Genomic DNA, 19,952 nt, shown 5'->3' with positions numbered 1-19,952 from the left:
GTTGAGCCAGGGAGCTAAATGCTCAGGCTCTAGAGGTGTGACTGGGTTTTACTGCATTAGTCCCATTTTGTCTACTCTCATCCAGGGCTAGAAAGGGGCTCCTGGGGCCATAATTCAATTTGCCCAGTTGCACACTGCATGTGCAGTCAGACTTGAGGGTACTTTTTACTGGGTTTGACACAGGGGAACTAATGGGAATATTCAGATTAACCTCCCTGCATGCCCCTGCATAGACAGGCTTAGCAAGCACAATGTTGTCTTCTTTCACAGACATCCTCTCAGTACCTCCACAGGAGCACTCAGGAAAGGCAGCATTTGCAGGTAGTGATAAAAATGAAGATGCCAGTTAAGGGCAATAGACCTGGAACAGGGGTACTGGCAAACCTCAGCACAAACACCCTGCATGGGATCACATGAAGGGCATGTCACTGGCGATGTTGCTCCCTCAGAGCCAGCTGGAGTGTTGAAGTAGAAGATATATAATTTATATGTCATGCATAGCTTCAAAGAGGAGAGAAATGCACTGATTTCTCATGGGACTTCGGGGTTGCAACAGATTCTCTCCCTATCTGTACCTGGGGGGACTCATCCATCTTTGCCAGCATAGACATGCTGTGTCACCACTTGATCTACAGCTCTGGCAGGGCCATTAATGCACTAGGTGATGGACAGAAGAAAAGTGAAGCTGTTTCCCTACTTTAGAAAACCTTTCTTCAAAAGACAGGCACTGGGAGATGGATCAACTGATGTGATGAGCAAGAAGTGTTCATGGGATGCTGTAGATAGGACCCCTCTGTGACGTTTCTCTGGTGGAGGGGCGTAGTAAGAAGAAATGGACCTGTTGTACATGCCCTCCAAAGGAAACCAGTGAGTAACCACCAAGACTGAGATTGCATTAAAGTCCCAGAAAGCATAGAAAAGAAAACTCCCTGCCTTTCTCTTTATCCAGTGCATCAGAGGCTTTCAAAAAGTAGGGTGAAGCCCATGGAGCCTACAAGGTGTCCTGCTCCTCACGCTGCCTTGCACCACGCATAAGTGCATGACTTCGCTGTAAACATGTATGACATGCAGTAAGGAATTTGTACAGCTTGGGACTCTGTAGATTAGACACTGGACAACCAACCCTGAAAACAGGAATTTCAGGCAAAGTAGCTGCACTGCAAGACTCATGGGATGGCTGGACCATAAACACACCAAAGAGCCCAATTACCCTATGGAAAAATTAAGATGCCTGACAGGCAATACCTTCTTCTAGGATGTTTTTGGGGCTCCTCTGAGTTGTTCCAGAGAAAACAAACAAAGACACCCCCACAAACTTATTATGACACTGCAGATCTCTCCCTGTGGATTGCAATTCTGTGTGATCACCTTCAGGTCTTCCAGCCCTTGGTTCACACAGCTCTATCAACCATCCCCTCAAAGGATGGTTGACCAATATACACCCTGCACCTCAAGTGGTTCCTGTCTGAAAAGAGCCCACGAACAGGACTGTCCTCAGCATCGGTGAGCTATATTTTAGGATCCTGCAAGTCTTCAACTGGGGACAGATTGAGAGCATACTTTGTTTGTCAGCATCGTAAAACACTGCTCCATGGAGTTGCAAACCCTCGGGGGAGATTTCTGCCTGACCTCGGCTGGGCATCAGATCCAGCCCAGAGCCAGGAGGATGTGATTTAGCCTTGCCCCATTAGCTGAGGCACTGTTCGTCTTGTTCTCCATGCCTAACCTTGCTACACATGGGGCACCTTCTTAAACAGCGCGGTCTGCATTTCCTAAGTTAGATAGGTTAAAGGCTTTAATTACTGGAACAGATGATCTTTCCCAAGGGAAGGTAAGAGTGTCCTTGAATCAAAACTCCTGGGGCACTTTCTCTTCTAAGAGCAAAAAGCCTTTTATGCAAATATTTGTGAAGGTTTGGAAGGCCTCTCAAGATCAATTATTATAGTGCCTAGTAATCATTATGCTCATTTGGGAGACAGAGAAGCAGAGCAAAGTTGGTGGCTGGAGCCAGGCAGCTCCTCTAAAAGCCAGCATTCTCTGTGGGATGAGAGGTCCCCTGGCAATGCAGACCTGCAGTTATGGGACATGGCACAATGCTCTCTCATGCAACGTGATCCAGTGCAAGACTCAGCTAGCTGGTTTTGTCCCTGCTGTCACCAAGGCAGGGGACGCTGGAGGGGAGAATTAGCATTCACCTGTGGCTGTGGGTTTATGTATGGCAGCAGACAGTCTGATCCCATGGTCTCTCTGCAGATGCCTGATGGCTTGGGTCTGTTCCCTTTCATCTCACAACAGTCCCCATCATTTGACCTGATCTCACGCACAAAGAATGCCAAAACCCAGCTTTGGAGGTCTAAGTGCATAGACTTATCTGTCCCATGGGGTGGCGGGACTGCTCTGTAACACAAATTAGCCCTGCACCTTCCACTGCAGCCATGAAGCAATGCTGTGAATCTTAACAACAAATTTTGGCAACAGTCTTTCAGTTCCCCTTGCCACATGGCATCCTTGTTGTGCACCAGAGCAAGTCAGGAGAGAAATATAAATCTGGAGATGCATAAGAACATGAAAGCACATAAGATGACTGAATCCATCAACACCCTCTGTTCTGTTCCAGCAGGAGAAAGAGGGAGCAGGAGACCAGATCCTGCCTGGGTTTTAACTGCAGCAAGCTAAACAGCTAATAATTACTCCAGATGAATACCCTTGGAGGAGAGCCAGAGAATCCCAAATCATTCTCCGATTTCAACTTTCAATTTACCCAGCTGGTGCTGAGCTCATTAATCATACTTGCAGCACCCAACACAACAGAAATTAGTCCCTGATCTTCTCCCCTCTTATTTCATGACATGAAGAGTTGGGGGCAAGAGGAAGAGAAAAGAGATGGAGAGGTGCCACCCACGAATCTAACAGTCACTCAAAGGGGCTGGGATTAATAAATCAAAAATCCATTATTAATATTACAAGCTTAAATATCTATCTAAATGCAAATGAATGAACACTCAGGGGTTCTTCCCTTTTTTTTTTTTTTGGTCCTTTTTTTTTTTTTAAAAAGTGCTCAGTTCAACAACTCTGTCATGGAGGAAGCACATGGCCACATGAAAGTTGTCCCTTCTAATTGCAATTTTACAGTTCAACCCTTCACGGCCCATGGATTTTAAGTGGCCTTTAAAGGGCTGTGGCATGTTATGGATGGGATTGGAAGCTCATGTGGCTGCAGTAACAGGCAGGAGCTCTCACATGAGGATTGCTTCCAGTTTCCTGCCTCTTTACCCATTCAGTCACATCGGCTGCGAGGGGTTAAACCCAGAGGCTGGTTCAATGGAATCAGGTGGAGTTTGGATCCCCAAGATCCACAGCCTTGGATGGATGACGGTGAACATAAGGAAGGTTCCTCTGGCCTGCCAACCTTGGAGCAGGATCATGGAGAGCCTGCAAAAGAGCAAGCTTAAGAGACAGCAGTATCTTCTGAGCAAGCAACACCATCAGAAGGCTGGCTTGGGCAGTACCAGAAATATGGCAGGGTGAATAACAGGGAAATAAAGTTGTAAAGCCATTAAATTGTTCAGAGCTGGGAAATGGGATTTCCTGAGGTTCTTGTGACTTGCACAAATAACTTACGAGATTAATCAATGGGAAAACCTCCACTTTAAAGAGAGGGGTGGCAGGAAGGAAAAGAGGGGAGCAAAAAGAGGAACCCACATAAGTGTGGCTGAACGTCAGGAATTCCTGGCTCAGAGTCACCATTATCTCTACCACATACCAGGCAACAGGTCCAGGGTGTTGCTCCAAACAGGAAACAATTATCCAGAACTGGTGGGACTTGGGTCCTTTCATTCTGGAGAAAAAGAAATACTGAGGGACTGAGGGGGCATCTTATCAATGTTTATAAATACTTAAAAGGGGGGTGGGGGTGGTGTCAGGAAGATGGGGCCAGGCTCTTTTCAATGGTGCCCAGTGACAGGACAAGAGGTAACGGGCACAAACTTGAACATAGGAAGTTCCACCTAAACATGAGGAGGAACTTCTTTCCTTTGAGGGTGGCAGAGCACTGGAACAGGCTGCCCAGAGAGGTGGTGGAGTCTCCGTCTCTGGAGACATTCAAATCCCGCCTGGATGCGTTCCTGTGCAACCTGGCCTAGGTGACCTTGCTCTGGCAGGGCGTTGGACTAGATAATCTCCAGAGGTCCCTTCCAACCCCTATCATTCTGTGATTCTGTAACTGTGATGCAAACCTCTTAGCTTAAGAATGCCATTCAATTTTCAGGTGAGCATTCAGGCCTGGAAAATAGGGTTTGCATAGTTTGTCTTTCATTAGACTTTCCCAGGAGGCAGAAGTGGTAGCAAATCAGCTTTAAAATGTTGCACAAACAGCTTGGCAGCTCCCACTGCCAGAGCTCGGATTGGATCTAGCTTTGGAACATGCCCTAGCAAAATCTGCTGACATAAGCATTTTTAACTTTTACAACTGCTTAAGATTGCAAATGTTGGTTGAAACCACTTGCAGACATGCACACACCCCCCAACACACACAGAAAGCAGAGTCTTAGCAGCGATATTTGTGCAACCAATCTGCTGGGGTTTTGGAAACCATCCTTGGCAACTGAACCACAACATTGGTACCAAGAAACATCCTGCTCAACTCTTATCTGTGTCCTCATCCTTTGATGCCATGGAGTTGCAAGGATTAACAACTGAAAGCATTCCTAACACCCCACAGTTCTAGAGAGACAAAAAACAACGGACAACACTTGGGAACAAGTATATGGAGCAGCCAGACCTCCCAGGACAAAGCAGAGGTGATAATGCTCAACTGGGCACTGTTTTGCCTCCAGATCAGCAATGGCATTCAAGCTTCTCAAGCCATGTTCAGCACTGGGCAACCCTTCATCTTTCTCATACCAGGCACCTTTCAGTGCCAGCTCTGGAAGATATGTACCCAGCCTGAATGCCATTCCTATCCCTCAGATCCAGCCATGTGCAAACAGGATTTTACTCTTTTCTTACTCACACTATAGGTAATTAAATCCATCTCTGAGCATGGCAAGGAAACACCTCCATCCTTCTGGACATTCTCTCCCGAGAAGCTAGAAAGCCAAGAGCAATGAGATGATGTGCAGACCAGGAGGGGAACCGGTTCCAACTTCTGCCTTTGCTTGCCAAAAAATGTATTTGTATACAAATGCTTTAATCCCATTCCAGCATGGAGAGACAACAGTTTTAGCAGAGCAGGCCAGCTCCAATCCAAGCCTCCTCCTGAGTCTGCCCACCTATACACAACCTTCTACTCTGGGATGACCTACAGACTCAGTCTGTTCTCTGGCACATAGATAATATGATAAAATCCCATTTTACTACTTTTGTGAAGGTTCACCTGCATGCTGCCATGCGAGGTCAGCATAGCACACAAGGGGCTCCTGCATCTCAACCGTCTTCTAATTCTGGAGCAATTTTCACTGCAACCCAGAGGGACCAGTTCTGCCCTGGGCTACAACATGGGTGTGATTTCACAAGCAGAGAGTCCCACTGGGTTCTTCAGCTTTGTTTTGGATCCATTCATACATGCCGAATTAATCACAGACCAACGAGAACAGTAAGCTGGCTACAAATATGTTGCCCGCCTATGTGTATACGCTACTTAATGGAGCACGAAAAGAGAAGAATAGAATCATTTTTCAGATGCTGCAGATAATGATAATAAATAATAATAGTAAATGCAGAGGTATGTGCCAAATGCATGAAATCTCAAGGAGAGAAACTGACAGTAAGCAGAAGTCGGGTTGGTCCTCAAACTGAGATACAACAATCAGCAAAGTAAAAACACTGTTAAATCAAATACTTTGTATCCTTGTCAAGCTCACTAGGGATTTAAGACCACACTTTCAGAGAGTACTTAATTTTTTTTTAGATACATACTTTCTGACAACTAGTTCCGATCTGGGATTTATGGTGCTAACTTTGTGGCAATTTGGGATTTCTTTTTTCTCTGCTGACCACAATCACAGCACTCAACATCTTCCGAACAACACCAGTCATTTCAGGAATCCGTGCAGAAATCATTTTACTATATCACACCAGCACAACACATACTTCACCCCTGCAGGCCATATTCGCAACAGTGGGCTCTGATTTTGCATTACTCTCCTTATGGTGCCCAGTTTGGGGTGAGCACTGAAGAGAGCCAAGCACTACGTTGAGCTCAATTTAAGGCAATCTAACCTCTACAATCTTGGGTCACAGTTCATATTTTCCTCATGCAGGAAAATCCAAAATTGGAGGAGTCGAAATCAAAGGCCACTTTTGCAAAATGTAAGCCAGGGTCCAAAATGTCAAAAGAAAATGCAAACACTCCTCCCTGTGAGCAGAAACCCATGTGAACATCCCTGCTGGGACACTGAGGGGTGTTTCCCTGGTACAGATACGCGACGCTCCTGGCACACAGGCCCTTCATGGGCTATACTATCAACACTTAATTGCAGATCTTTCAATATAAGACCCAATTGAACTGGCACTAAAAGACAATGCAGAAAGAAGGTGTGAAGCACCCCCCACCAGGGTGAAGGACTTTGCCAGCCATGAAGGCGGACACAAGAAAAAACTAAGTAGAGGCAGAAAATAGCTGCAACAAACTTACACATCCCTGCTAAAATTGTGATGACTTCACACAAAAATAAAAACCAAAAACAAAACAAAACAAAACAAAACAAATGAGCCTGTGAGAGTAAAGAGAAACCCACAGAACTCACCCATCAGTTTCATCCCACAGGATGCAGGTCTGGTTGGTGGTTCCCTGCCAGGAGAGAAGAAAGGAAAAAATGAAGCAAATTAGTTGCTGTGCTGTTTATGGAGCATTTGGAGCAACTAGAATGAAATATCCATGTCTGTAGAACAGTTTCTACTACTCTAAGCATGATGTGTGTGTCTGTGACACTCTAGACGGGTGGTCACAGATCTGAGTCCTTGGACAAGTTTCTTTCACTCTTGGCTTGAAAGGCAAGAGTAAAATGGGCCTCAGTTTCTTCTGCATCAACACCACTGTAGAAGGATTCAACTCTGAATCTTTCCTGACTCAACTAACTGATGGTCTTCCCTTTTCCTCCTCTCACACAGAACCCTTCTGCTGCTCCCTTCTGGAAAGTGGATCAAATACAGGATGTGCTTTTGTAGGACACAGTACTCAGAACAGACACGGACCTGCAGGAGGTGGTCAGGTGTGTTTAAAGCCCTCTGGAAGAGGTTTACCACTGACTCCAGCTGCAACTGTCTTAGCTTTGGAAAATCCTTCCAGGAAAGTCCAAAGCAAAGACATGACGGATCTAATATTCATGTTGCAGAGCCTCGGGAGGATGTCTGAAACCCACAACAAGAACAGGCCTTGGGGTATATAAATGTCCATCACATATATCTGTTTAGGGTTGAGCAGGGGAACCTGGAGGGGATCTTCAACTGTGTTTTAAAGCACCAATCAGAACAGTAATACTCATGTCTGCAGTTGTATCTAAGGGCTGCGAAGAACATTGCAAGTATTAATGGAAACAACCTCTCCCTTCCCTCTTCCCCTTGTCAAGGAAGATTATTGTTATACCCATTTTTTAATGAGTGCACAGTTCTCCTCCTATGGTCATGCCCACAATGAAAACGGTGTGAATTTGGGACAGGTATGCCTGTGTTCCCAGTGCAAGTAGCGCTGTCACCCTCCTCCTGCATTGGCAATGCCTGAGCAAGGAGTACAGAGCAGATGAGGTTTGCAAGGCTGACTCATACAGTGCATCCTTGGCAGCAAGCAATAACAGGACACCAACACAAACCCAGTCCCAGGGTGGCAGTTGAGTGCCTTGACAGCCTGCATTAAGGGAGACTGAAGGGTCGTGCAATGGAAAGAGGTCTCAGTAGCCCAGCAAAACCACCTCCTTCCTTGCACCAACACTTTCTGGCTATGCAGAAGCAAACACAGCTGAGGGATGATGCAGGTTCCCAGAAAAGACTTACATTGTACAAGTGGGAGAATTCAATTTCCAAAGGGGTGAGGAGAGACCGGGGAAATGGCTTCACAGTCACAGAGATGACTCTGGAGTTCAGAACAGTGCTGTTCCTGGGAAGAAGAGGGGAAAGAGATGTTTTAGAGGGGACCAAGGGAGTTCCACAGAGCAATGAATCCCACTGCATTAGTCACTGGTGCTACAAGTTTTAGTGCAGAAGGAGTTGGCCCCATTACTTTAAAATACAATTAAAGACACTTGTTGCAGATAGACCCCATTCTCTGCCCTTTGAGCTCCCCTCACAGACACTCTACATTTATTCCTCCAGGAATCAGACCATTTTATAACCGCATAGACACCTAAAACCATTGGACTTAAAGGCTGTATCTAACCTAGTAAGTAAATGGTCCTGGACCCATTTTCTATTGCTGACGTGAAGAAACAGAGCTCATTTCATGTCCTTTCAAAAAAAAAAAAAAAAAAAAAAACAAACCAAAAAACAAAAAACAACCAACCAAACAAAAACCCACAAAAAAACCCCAAAACAAAACCAAAAACCAACAACCAAAAAAACCCCAAAACACTAAAAAAACCCAACAACTCACAACTGGTTTTCCTCTCAAAGGCTGACTTAATCTGTACTGCAGTAAGTGTTGGGCAGGGGCATGGTGGCCTTTGACAGCATATCCATGGGGTGGCATGTCATCCTGTCCAGTTCATTACTAGAAGCACTGGTACATATCTCCATCCTCTGAGGATCAAAAGCAAATGGAAAGAGGCCAAACCTTTCATGTGGATGTCTAAATGTCTGTACCCAGACAAATACTCTAATAAATCTGGCAGCCCTAGGAGATTTGGCTGTTGGAAGAGGCAATAAGGGAGAAGTTATCTCCCATACTTGTGTTCCTGCCCCCTGGAAAACCAAACCCTTTGTAGGCACTTCCCTGGACATCTAAATACAAAGGGGTTTATGGTGTTTCTTCAGTAGGAAAAGACTTGGGTGTTTAAATAAGCAAAAGTTTCAACCATCAGTTGAAAACACTGCCTCTCTAATTTTACCATGAAGGAATGGGTAGTAGAGATGTAACCCAGCATCAGGCTGCTCCCAGCCCTTCCTGCACCCATAGGCACATCCAAATCTCCACCAAATCTACAGACATTGGCAAAATATTTCACTTTTCTTTCTGGGTCTTATCATCCTTTTACAAAATAATTACATGGAAAAGATTTGACCTTGCCTAACAGCAAGTGGGTTAAAAAAACCTCCAAAAGAAACAGAAAAAACCTTGGAGTCATTTGCTGATGTGCAAGTGGATGCTCAGAAAGCCACTATTCCACCAACATCAGAGGGAACAACATTATTTCAGCAGGATAAAGACAAAACCAGAACAATTTAAGAAAGACATAAAGAAAGACAGAAAGAAGCAATAAAGCACAAATATCAATCTACAAAGGAAGAGCAAAGGGGAAAGCCAATGGGAGTAAATATCAACTCTAAGCTTTGAATTGTAGGCAGCTGTAGGTAAGCTAAAACCAGGAGCTGCTGAAAGGTAAACACCAGTGCATGTCTTCATTATTAGCTGGGTCTGTAAGGGTCAGTTCCTGGTTCAGTGCTGTTGAGTATTTGCATGAACAACCTAGATGACACTGAAATATCCTTTTGAAGGCTGTGGACCACATGAGGATTAGTGCAGTAAGCAAAACCAGGAGAAGTATTTGGTGTTTCAGTGAGTTGTTAGCACAGAGTAGTTATTTGCATAGTCACAGCCCGATCAGAAGTTGTCCTAGTGCATCCAAGAGTCAGGAAATGCATCTGAGCTTAGAGAGCACAAGGTCTGCATGCAGAGCTACAGGCTCTGCTCCGGGGAGCTGTGACCCAAAATGTACCCGAGGAGATTGACTTCAGTGCAAAGAGCTGTGACAGAAAGGACAGAAGTGATCCTGCGCAGGAACAAGGAAGTGAAGCAGTCATTTTTTCTCTGCACCCCTCCTTGTCAGGATGCCACTGTGCTGTTGGGTTCAATTCCACTTCAAGATGGGGGAAACAGGGGAGACAGTTCAAAGGAGAGACACAAAATTGATCCAGGTGCTAGAAAACCAAATAAAAGATTTCTGTTGAAAGGCATGTCTGACAGCTCATTGCATGTGGGGGACTTCTCAGTCACCCACCCAAAGGCCCAGTGCCTGGAAGTGAAAGTCAGGCACTTAAACCTTAATATAAGAGACAGTCTCCTAGCAGAGAAGGTAATTAAGCATCTGAGCAGTTTGCCGGGGGAGGCAAGGGATTCAGCATCACAGGGAATCTTTCAGGAAGGTGAGTCGTCTTTTGTAAAAGCATGTCACAAAACACCTTCTGGGAAGCAAAAAAAACGCATCAAGATCTGACTTGGACAGGAGGTCAGATGAGCTCTGAGGGCTCCTGGATGGCAGTAAAGAATGTGCAAACAGCTGTAAACATGCTGTTTGGTACACAGGGCTGTCAGGTGCCAGACTGTTGAGTCTCCAACTGCTGAACGCATCCTCTGCAGCAGCGCTCACCTACGACCAAGCACAGCTCACCTCCCCGTCTTGAACAATCAGGCATCCTGTGTACCCCATCTCAATTTTCACAGCTGCCAAGAACCATGGGGCTCCCTGGATCAGAGGGGACAGAGCAATGTGTGGCTCAGATAAGGAATTGCTGCTTGGGGGAGGTAAATTGGAATAATTAGGAACAGTTTAGCTGGTGCTGGTTGCTGAGTTAAATCTACATTTTTTTCTTTTAGGAAAAAGTCACTCGGTGTTGAATCATTGTGGTCAAACACGGGATCTGGGTCCTCATTGCTTGTGTGTACCCAGGAATAGCTGCTCTCCTTTGTGGTCAGAAATATCTCTATCCCATAGGCAGGTTCTATACAGGTATATGGTTATTTAAAGACATTCCCCTTTTTCTCTCTGTGTCCATTTGCACAGTGGTGAAGTAAGAAGTACTCTCTTTTTTTTTTCATTTTTTTTTCTTTTTTTTTTTTTTTTCTTTCCTTTTAATCTTCACAGGTGATTCAGGACTCTGGATTTTTTAAAAGAGGGACTGTCCTTTAATTAAGGAAAGTCTTAAATCAGATCTCCCACGGGAACACTGTTCAGAGGCTGTGGCTGCTGCAGCTGCTGGTTTTCAGAGCTCACTCACTGCTTAGCCAGAGAAAGCTGAAATACCGCTGGATCATTTGAGCCAATGATGTTTATTGCCCTTCTGATCTAATTCCCAGTGCTGTAATAGAAGATATTACAGAATACAGTTGGCTAGCTTGTTAATTCCTCTCTGCACTCACTTGGAGCTCTTTTGCCATTGCCAGTGCTAAATCTGTAGGTATTTAAATGATTATCGGTGAGGAGAGATGCCCTGGTGTTTGTGGTAAATGGCCTCACGCTAATCAGTGCAGAACAGATTTAGAAGGTGCCTTAGGATGCTTAATTTACTGCCTCAGTACCAGCTTCAGAAAAAAAGAGCAAGATAGCAAGGGAGAGGAGAGAAGAAAAGGAAAGGGAGTGCTGAACACAAAAGCTTCGGTGCCCAAGGCGGTTTGCAGTGACCGGGAATATGGTAGACATGTGCAGCCAGGCATGTTGCTACTCTCCTCTCCTCTTCTGCCGTGATGCTCTCGGAGGGCTCAGCATGGCTGGCAGCTCCCCAGTAGCTTGGGAGGCTCAGGGCAGCTGAGCATCCCCCATCTATCAAGCCCCCCAAAATCCCTCGTGATGAGGAGGGAAGTGTGAGAATCTGTTCCCGGAGGGGAAAGGATATCAGGCAGGGGTGTGACAGTGGCAACAGCACTGTGCCTACCCTCATATCTGGGGTGCACGTTGCTGCACATAGGCAGAGAAAAACTTCCTGCCCCTTTCAGTAAGCAATGTCTGTGGTGCATGAGCCTGGCCCCACCCGAACATGCAACATCAGTTGATGGGGGTCAAAATATTTGCACTGCCAAGTTAAAGTCTGTCTTATCGCACCCAGTGACCTTTGCTATTTCCCTGGAAGACCAGGGCTCTGCAGCCAGATGGATCATCAGGAAAGCCTGGTAATTTCCCAGTTCCTCACCCTCCTCAGGCAGCCCCTCTTACCTCTGGAGGGAGAGGATGTTGCCCACGTTCCGGTACAGCACGGTCCCCACCACGAAGACAGAGGAGTCGCCCGTCTCTGCAGCACACCAAAGTAAAGGGAAGAAGACAACAGCACTGAGACAACTGAGATGTCACCTGTCCCCATGGGACACCCAGGTACAGGATTAAACCTCTCATGGAATGGTCTCTTTTGGGACATAGCCAATACCAGAACCAATATGGTGGAATGTAGTGCCTGCTGTCACCACGCTGGGTCTCCATTGATCCCAAGGAAGGGCTCAGTGCCTTTGGAGTGACTTGGTGCCCCAGGTGTCTGCCCTTGTGCAAGGCTCATTCATCCCAAATGACTGGCCTGGTGCTCCTCCGTTCAGAAATCCCACTAATCTCTCCAACAGCACCACAGTGGGCAAATCTGCAGAGCAGCAAAAGGTCTCTTGAAGCCACCCAGAGGCATTTGGACCCATCCATAGCTATCAAGCCATCAGAGAGAAGAGCTGCACTTGGGCTGACAGGGGCAGCTGAGAAGGGGAGATGTCCCACTGTGCCCAGTTTAACCCCAAAACTCATGAACTGCCTCAGGAGAGCATGGGGGCCATGGTCCCAGATGAGCCTCTGAATCATCTGTGTGACCTCTGGGCATGTCACTTGATTCCCTCCTCCTCCATCTCCTCCTCTGTCTCACAGTGTCCAGCTGCAAAAAGCAAGAACTTCCCCAGAAAAAGCACATGCAACAGAGGTAGCCCTGCGGTTGAATTTTCAGGAGGAGGAAAAAGCAAGTGGCTGGGGGAAAAGCAGAATTGAGGAAGCTTGGGGAAGCATCCTAATATGAAGCTTCTCGGATGTCTTGCACTGAGGTTGAACTTAGATTGTACCCACTCCATCAGTGCAGGGCACACACAGCTCTGCATGTCTCTCTTCCTCTTTGTCAAACTGGGCTCAAGCGAGGTAGCTGGTGAAAACCTAACTAGGATAGGCTGACAGACAGGCTTACAGAGCAATTGCATAAGTTTTGCTTCTTTAGGAAAGCCGGCACAGTCTTCTGTCCTCTCCCGTGAATCCCTATGCAAACAGGGATCCTGCTGCCTTCAAAGAGAGTTTTCCCTTTGTGCTCGGAGGATGCGGTAGGGCATTTACAGAAGCAATGTGTGCTCCTGTGAGAACATGAGCAAGAAAAACACTAAGCCTCACAGGCTGGGTTATCACAGCACCCTCCCAGGAAGGCAAAGGATCCTGGTTGTAATAGAGGTGGAGGCTTGTCTCTTTTGGTCTGGGACAGATCTGTAATAATGCAATTGTCCATCCCTCCTGGTACACAAAAAAGAAATCCTCTGACGTGATACCCAGCTGAAACAGCACTGCATTTTAGCTATGTAACATCTCCCCAGTGATGTTCACTCACCAGCAGTATTTGCAAGGCCTGCAGACCAAGAGACACATCACCCAATTATGTACATTAGTACTGGCCCACTGAAATCAACTGTGCAATGTTAGGTCCCAGCAGGGAAGGGATCTGGTTTTGATCTCATCGAGCTGCCTGTCTTCATCACTTTTTGCTCAGGATAGCTGCCCCTATTTCCTGTGGCTAAGGAAAGGCAAGGATCAAAATTGATAGAGGTGCATCTCCACTGTTAATCATCATGTAAGTCCTCGAAAAGAGAGCACCAGCATGGGATGCTGAACAAGGCAGAGGCAGTACAGTCCTGGGTGGAACAGGACACCATGGAGAGGTGAGGGAATATGCAAAATTGACACTTTGGGGTAAATATCGCCTTTTGTTTGCACAGTAACTGCTGCTCGGGGGCCCTACAGCAGCTCAGTGTGAGGATGCTTGTAATAGAAATGTGGAAAACAGCACCATGGGGAAGTAGATGAGGTCTCTAAGACAGCCCTCAGCCCCAGAGCAGGATCAGCTCTGCCTATGACTGGTGCCAGAAATTAGTCCAACAAGTGATTAAAGGTTTTCAAAGGTGAAGGCTCGGCAACCTCCTTAAGCAAGCTGTAATAACCCTCCCAGAACAATAATGTTGTCTTCAAGGCACAACAAAACCCAAGGAGTGCTGGACGTGGTCCTTGCTCTGCCAGTGACTCACTGTTTACCATTGGGGGTGTCACTTAGCTGTTCTTGGCCTCAGATTGCCAAAATAGAAATGTCATCTGTGTTGTTTCCATCCCCAGTAGGGAAACCCGTGACAAGAGGTCTTGGTATGACAAGAAGAGGCCAAAGGTCTTCTGATAGCAACAACTCACAGTCTCATGTCTCAGTCCCAGGGAAGGAAACCACAGCCTGATGCAGCAGCCAGCAGCTTGGTTCTCAAAGCCACTAGTGCCACACACAGCACTAGGGAATCTAGAAGGAAAACTCACTATTTCCCCATAATAGGCACAGTTTAGGGTCCTGATTTTTAAAACCCAGAGCCTAATCCTGCCAAATGCTAAGGCTCTCTGCCAGAAGGCGAGAAGGTGTTGGTTCCTGGGACTCACAGCCATGTAACTGCTGGATGTTCCATCAGAGCATCTCAGAACCCTTCAGGTTTCCTCGCAGATCTGGCAGTGAGGCCAGTTTGACTGATGCACCCAGCGGTCCCGCCTTCACACTCTGGCTCATATCCATGAGCTGCTGTGGAGCCAATGACCTCAGTGATAAATGCCTATGCATTTCATTTCTGAGGACAGGCCATTTCACACAACTGCCATAAAACCACAATCTAGCAAAGCTTGTCCATGCAGCAGACCCCGCCTGAGGTGCTGCCCTCCAGCTGCTTACCCTTACATGGAGGCCATCTACAGCATCATTTGCCTACAAGGCCATGGTGATAGGCGGCAGAACCACACCCCTATTGGTCCTGCCTTTCTTGTCCTAGTTAACCAATCTTACATGGTACTCATAGAGACAACTACCATTCTCTACCATTAACGGCAACACAGCGTCTTCAGGGAGTCACAAGAGACTCATTTCAGCACCCAACATGGCCTGCAGAGGATTGTAGACTTAGCTCAGCACCCATGTGGATCAATGACCGAGGGACCCAACAGACACAGGGATGTTTCTACTTCTTCCCAGGTTCAGAAGCCTTGGAAGAAACAACCATCAATGCAGTATTGCCCTGCGTTTTTGTGAGAACTCCTGCTCTTTTCTAAATATGCTGCTTATTTAGGAGAGGATATACACCCACATCAAGGCACTCCTTAAACTTTTGCAGGAGTTTAGATTTGACTCTTGGTCAGACCACATCTGAAAGCCTTATTTGAACACAGCAATGCTTTTGGTGACCAAGATTTTGTGAGCAAATCCAGCTGAGCTGGAAGGAGAATTTGAAGATCAGCCAAATGGAAGTAACCTATCTTAGAAAATGAAGAGATGTTCTTCTGGAGTGTCCTGGCTGTGCCCTACCTGTCAGCCCTGAAGACAGGATGCTCTTGGAGACAGTGACCTTGTCCTCCGAGTTCTTGGCCCAATCAACCATGCCCCTCCAGCCTTTCATGGGAAAGGTGATGTCAGTTGCTGCATTGGCAGGTAGTTTGTGAATGCCGAGGACTAGAGGGAAGAAAGAAATAAAACCAGTAAGCAAAACCAGCCTCAATAAATTCCCATGTGCTGAAAAACCCATTGGAGGCAATAGTGGGAAATCAGATTACGGAACAAGTGAAGCTGGATCTTGACAGCTATAGGAGTGATGCTATCTTCAGGTAATGTCTATGCATGAAGGAAGATGACACTAACTGTTAAGGACTGTTAAGGGCTCTTGCTTCTGTTCATTGAAAAGGACTTGCCTTCACTAAACCTGGCAGAAGAGGGGTCCATCTACTCCAGCGTCCTGTCTCCAGGAGTGGCCAACATCAGCTGCTTAGAGAAGAAGCGTGAGAAAGAGCAGAGCAAGACATTTCTTGGTCTGCCCTCCTAGCTTCCAGCAATCAGCAGGACTTCCTCAGCCAGTATCCAGATACAGCCACAGGTCTGGCTGTATCCAGACCATCAACTTTAACAGCCACCAATGGACCTCTCCTTTGTGCATTTTCCTAATCCCATCATGAACCCATCTGTACTTTTTGGCTTCTGCAACATTGTCTGGCAACAAGTTCCATGCTGTGATTGTGCATACAGCATAAATCAAACACTGCCTGATGTTTTCTTGCTGCCTGATCACTTCATCAGTTGTTGCACAGCTCTTGTGTTAAAAAAATTAAAGGGAGCAACTAATTCTGCCCAGTTTGTCATCTGTTCTCCATTCATGGTTTAATAAATATCTCTCAGATCTCTCCATGGACACATCTTTCTTCACACTGAAGTCCTAACTTATTTGGAGAAAAGCCACCCCATACTTATGATCATCCACATCTTTCCCCAGACCTTTTAATGTTCCACCACCTGCTGCCTTCTCTCCTTCCCTCCCCACATCCCAGGTTGTACATATTGCACAGTAATAACAGCTTCACGGGGTCTCTACCCAACATGGGGAGTGCAAATCAGCTCACCCAAATTGTCCGTCACTTGGTAGGAATCCCGGAAATCTTTCATGCGAAAGCCGATGACATCAATGAAATCCTCCACAAGCCTGAACAACTCCTTGGTGTTTGGCCCTATCTGCAGAGAGAGGGAGAATACTTAGTAGTGTGGATACTACTAAGTATCCACTATTATATGGATAGTGGATACTAAAGGCAAGTTTGTCTGAGGCAAAAGGTTTCTGTCTTCACGCGTGTACTGGAAACATAGACTGAATATAATGCAATATTATGGAGCTGTAAAGAATGAGGACTTTGAAATCCTAAAAGGAGTCCTAGAAAAAAAAAAAAAAAGGCAAAAAATAATATGGCATTCGGATTGGTAAAACTTAGGGTGGAGGGCAATATCTTAAAACAAAGTGAAATATCTGAGACTCTTTGGAGCAGAAGATAATCTGCCCATCTCCTTTCCTTCCCTAGGATTACCTCTACTACCAACAACCCCATCCAGAGCAGATAAGATATGCTGATGTTCACTATGGTCCTGTTCCCACAGTTAATGCAAGAAGGGAAACACACTAGGACAGACTCTTAGCAGCCATGATTTAATGCAGCTCCACTTTCTTTCCAAGTCCATTGTCTGGAGTATTTGGCCCAACCTGGCTGTCAACAAGCCAAAGGCATTTGCAATTGCACATCCAGAGACACTGAGCCAGAATGAACATGTGTTCATGTTGAAACTTTGCCCTTTGTCAAATTGTGAGAGCCTTTCTGAGCTCCAGTTCTGGGCTCCCCGGTTCAAGAAGGACAGGGAGCTGATGGAAAGGGTACAGCAAAGGGCTATGAAGATGATTAGAGGACTGGAGCATCTCTCTTATGAAGAAAGGCTGAGGGACTTGGGTCTTTTTAGTCTGGGAAAGAGATGACTGGGGGGGATCTTATCAATGCTTATGAATACTTAAAGGGTGGGTGTCAGGGGGATGGGGCCAGGCTCTTTTCAGTAGTGCCTAGTGACAGGACAAGAGGTAACGGGCACAAACTTGAACATAGGAAGTTCCATCTCAACATGAGGAGGAACTTGGAGGGTGGCAGAGCACTGGAAGAGGCTGCCCAGAGAGGTGGTGGAGTTTCCATCTCTGGAGACATTCAAAACCCACCTGGATGTGTTCCTGTGCCACCTGCTTTAGGTGACCCTACTCTGGCAGGGGGGTTGGACTGGATGATCTCCAGAGGTTTTTTCCAACCCTGGCCATTCTGTGACTCTGTGATTACCAAGCTTCAGACTTCCCTAATGCTCAGGTACTGTGATACTTGGCCTGAGAAACATAATTATTTGGACTACTTCTGATGGTATGTATATGTTACCTACTGAGAGAGAGCACATAAAACATTACCCAGACCAGGACAGATAATTTTGCTATCACTCCACTGAAGCAGCTACACCAAAGGACCTCCACAGTGAAATGTCAAATCTCGCACCAGATCAGATAAACCTATCCATAAAATCATAGAATTATAGAAAGGTTTGGGTTTGAAGGGTCCTGAGAGATCACAAAATTCTAACACCCCTGCCATTGGCAGAGACACCTCCCACTAGACCAGGTTGCTCAAAGCCCCATCCAACCTGGTCTTGAACACTTCCAGGGAAGGGACATCCACAGCCTGTTCCGGTTCAGCAATCTCACAGTGAAGAACTTCTTCCCGATATCTAATCTAAATTTCCCCTCTTTCAGTTTAAAACTGTTATCCCTCGTCCTATTGCACCACTCCTTGATAAAGAGTCTCTCCCCATCTCTCCTATAGGCCCCCTTTAGGTACTGAAAGGCTGTTACAAGGTCTCGCAGGAGCCTTCTCTTTTCCAGGCTAAACAATCCCAACTCTTTCAGCCTGTCTTCAGAGGAGAGGAGCTCTTGCCCTCTGAGCATCTTCATGGCCCTCCTCTGGACTTGCTCCAACAGGTCCATGTCTTTCTTATGTTGGGAACTCCGGAGCTGGACACAGTCCTCCAGGAAGGGTCTCGTGAGAGTGGAGTAGGGTCTAGCTTTGTGCTTTCCTTTTTTGTTGGCAGGATCTCACTCTCCAAACAACCAAGTTATTGCTTCTTGGGCCTGGCCTGTATTGGAGTCTGTTTGTCTCTTTTTTCTTCCCTGGTATTTCCCCAGTGATAAAGTTATTGGCAATAATTCTTCTTCACCTGTATTTTGCCAGGCTAACACAAGGCTGTTAAACAATAACTAGTTTTCCAGTGACAGATTTCATAAAAAATAATCCCTCTGAAATGAACTTTGCTGACTACCTGCCTCTTCCTCAAAGTACGTTTGCCTACGGGGGCTTAGCAAATACCATGAGAGGCTGAGGAAAAGCAGTTCAGCTCCTTACATCTCCTATTTTACTTTTCCACCACTTTCACAGCATTTTTTATTCCGCATCATAATCCAGACATCCTGAGGTGTCTCAGCAGAGCCAAAGGGACAGCTGGGGACAAGTAGGGCAACAAGATGGGATGGAGGCAGAAGGAAGGCTGAGCTGGCGAGTGTATGGGCAAAGAGCACAGGAGTGGCCATGAGTATCTCCCTATCTAGCTGAAGGAAGTTTGGTAACACTAAAACTGTATCAGGATCAGATCAAAAAGCCCTGACAGTACAGTGGGTGTGCACGTAAGGAGGAGAAGTGAGTGAGGAAGCTATTTTTATATTCTATTACAGATCGAAATCACAAGGTTAAATTAACCCTAGGCTACACTAGCCATTGTCTTTCAGGCTTTTATCACATAATGGCCAATACAATCTCCTCAGAAAAAGTGGTAGTCCTTCTCTGAATATTTTTCGGTGTTGTTTTGTTTTTTATTTTTCTTGAACAACACCTCTGTCTGGGGGGCTGCAGAACATTGGGATGTGAGACTGAGATGAAGTTGGGTTTAATTTTAATGAGGACCCAAAGATGTTGTTTTAAAAGAACTGGTTCATCTTGCAAAACATGGGGTATGAGTTTTGTCCAGCAGCTTTGAGGGAGAAGGACAGAGACTGCTAAAATGTCCGTTGTCATCCAGTGCCTGAAGATTTCCGTGTCCTAAAGTCATTGTGTTGGCTGTTATCTCAGTTTCCACTAAAATATGCACCAGGTAAACTGCCTCCCCATGATGGTCCCACTCCTTGTGTAGGTTACGGTGGTGCTGGCAGCAAGCTGGGCTATATCTATCTATAGGTGTAAAGAGCAGATTGTGTAAGGAAAGACAGTGGGAATAAATTGACACAGAGCGTAAGCTGCAGCTGTTTTTAAGGGGATCAACAGGGTATCCCTGTTGTCATGACAACTTGATAGTCTCCTTTGCTCTGTGCTGAAATATGTTCACACACCTATAGGCTTGAAACTGAGTATTTGGTCACAGACTCACAGAATCACAGAATGTTTGAATTCGAAAGGGACCTCAGA

At 46.1% G+C, this 19,952-nt stretch overlaps 1 protein-coding gene across 17 annotated transcripts in view; it reads right to left on the bottom strand.

Annotated features, from left to right (window-relative positions):
* ADGRB1 (adhesion G protein-coupled receptor B1) overlaps positions 1–19,952 on the bottom strand; it is a 214,659-nt gene that overhangs the window by 115,601 nt on the left and 79,106 nt on the right. For all 17 annotated transcript variants that reach the window (XM_074577952.1, XM_074577966.1, XM_074577950.1 and 14 more), the window contains 5 exons: positions 16,551–16,659; positions 15,469–15,612; positions 12,078–12,153; positions 7,990–8,092; positions 6,747–6,790 (listed from right to left, as the gene is read on the bottom strand). In XM_074577952.1, coding sequence (XP_074434053.1) covers positions 6,747–6,790; positions 7,990–8,092; positions 12,078–12,153; positions 15,469–15,612; positions 16,551–16,659 — 476 coding nt within the window. The remainder of the gene's footprint in view (positions 1–6,746; positions 6,791–7,989; positions 8,093–12,077; positions 12,154–15,468; positions 15,613–16,550; positions 16,660–19,952) is intronic.

The sequence above is a fragment of the Larus michahellis genome, chromosome 2 (genome assembly GCF_964199755.1).
Source record: "Larus michahellis chromosome 2, bLarMic1.1, whole genome shotgun sequence".
In the NCBI taxonomy this organism is placed as follows: Eukaryota; Metazoa; Chordata; class Aves; order Charadriiformes; family Laridae; genus Larus; species Larus michahellis.
This window is presented reverse-complemented; position numbering and strand designations above follow the sequence as displayed.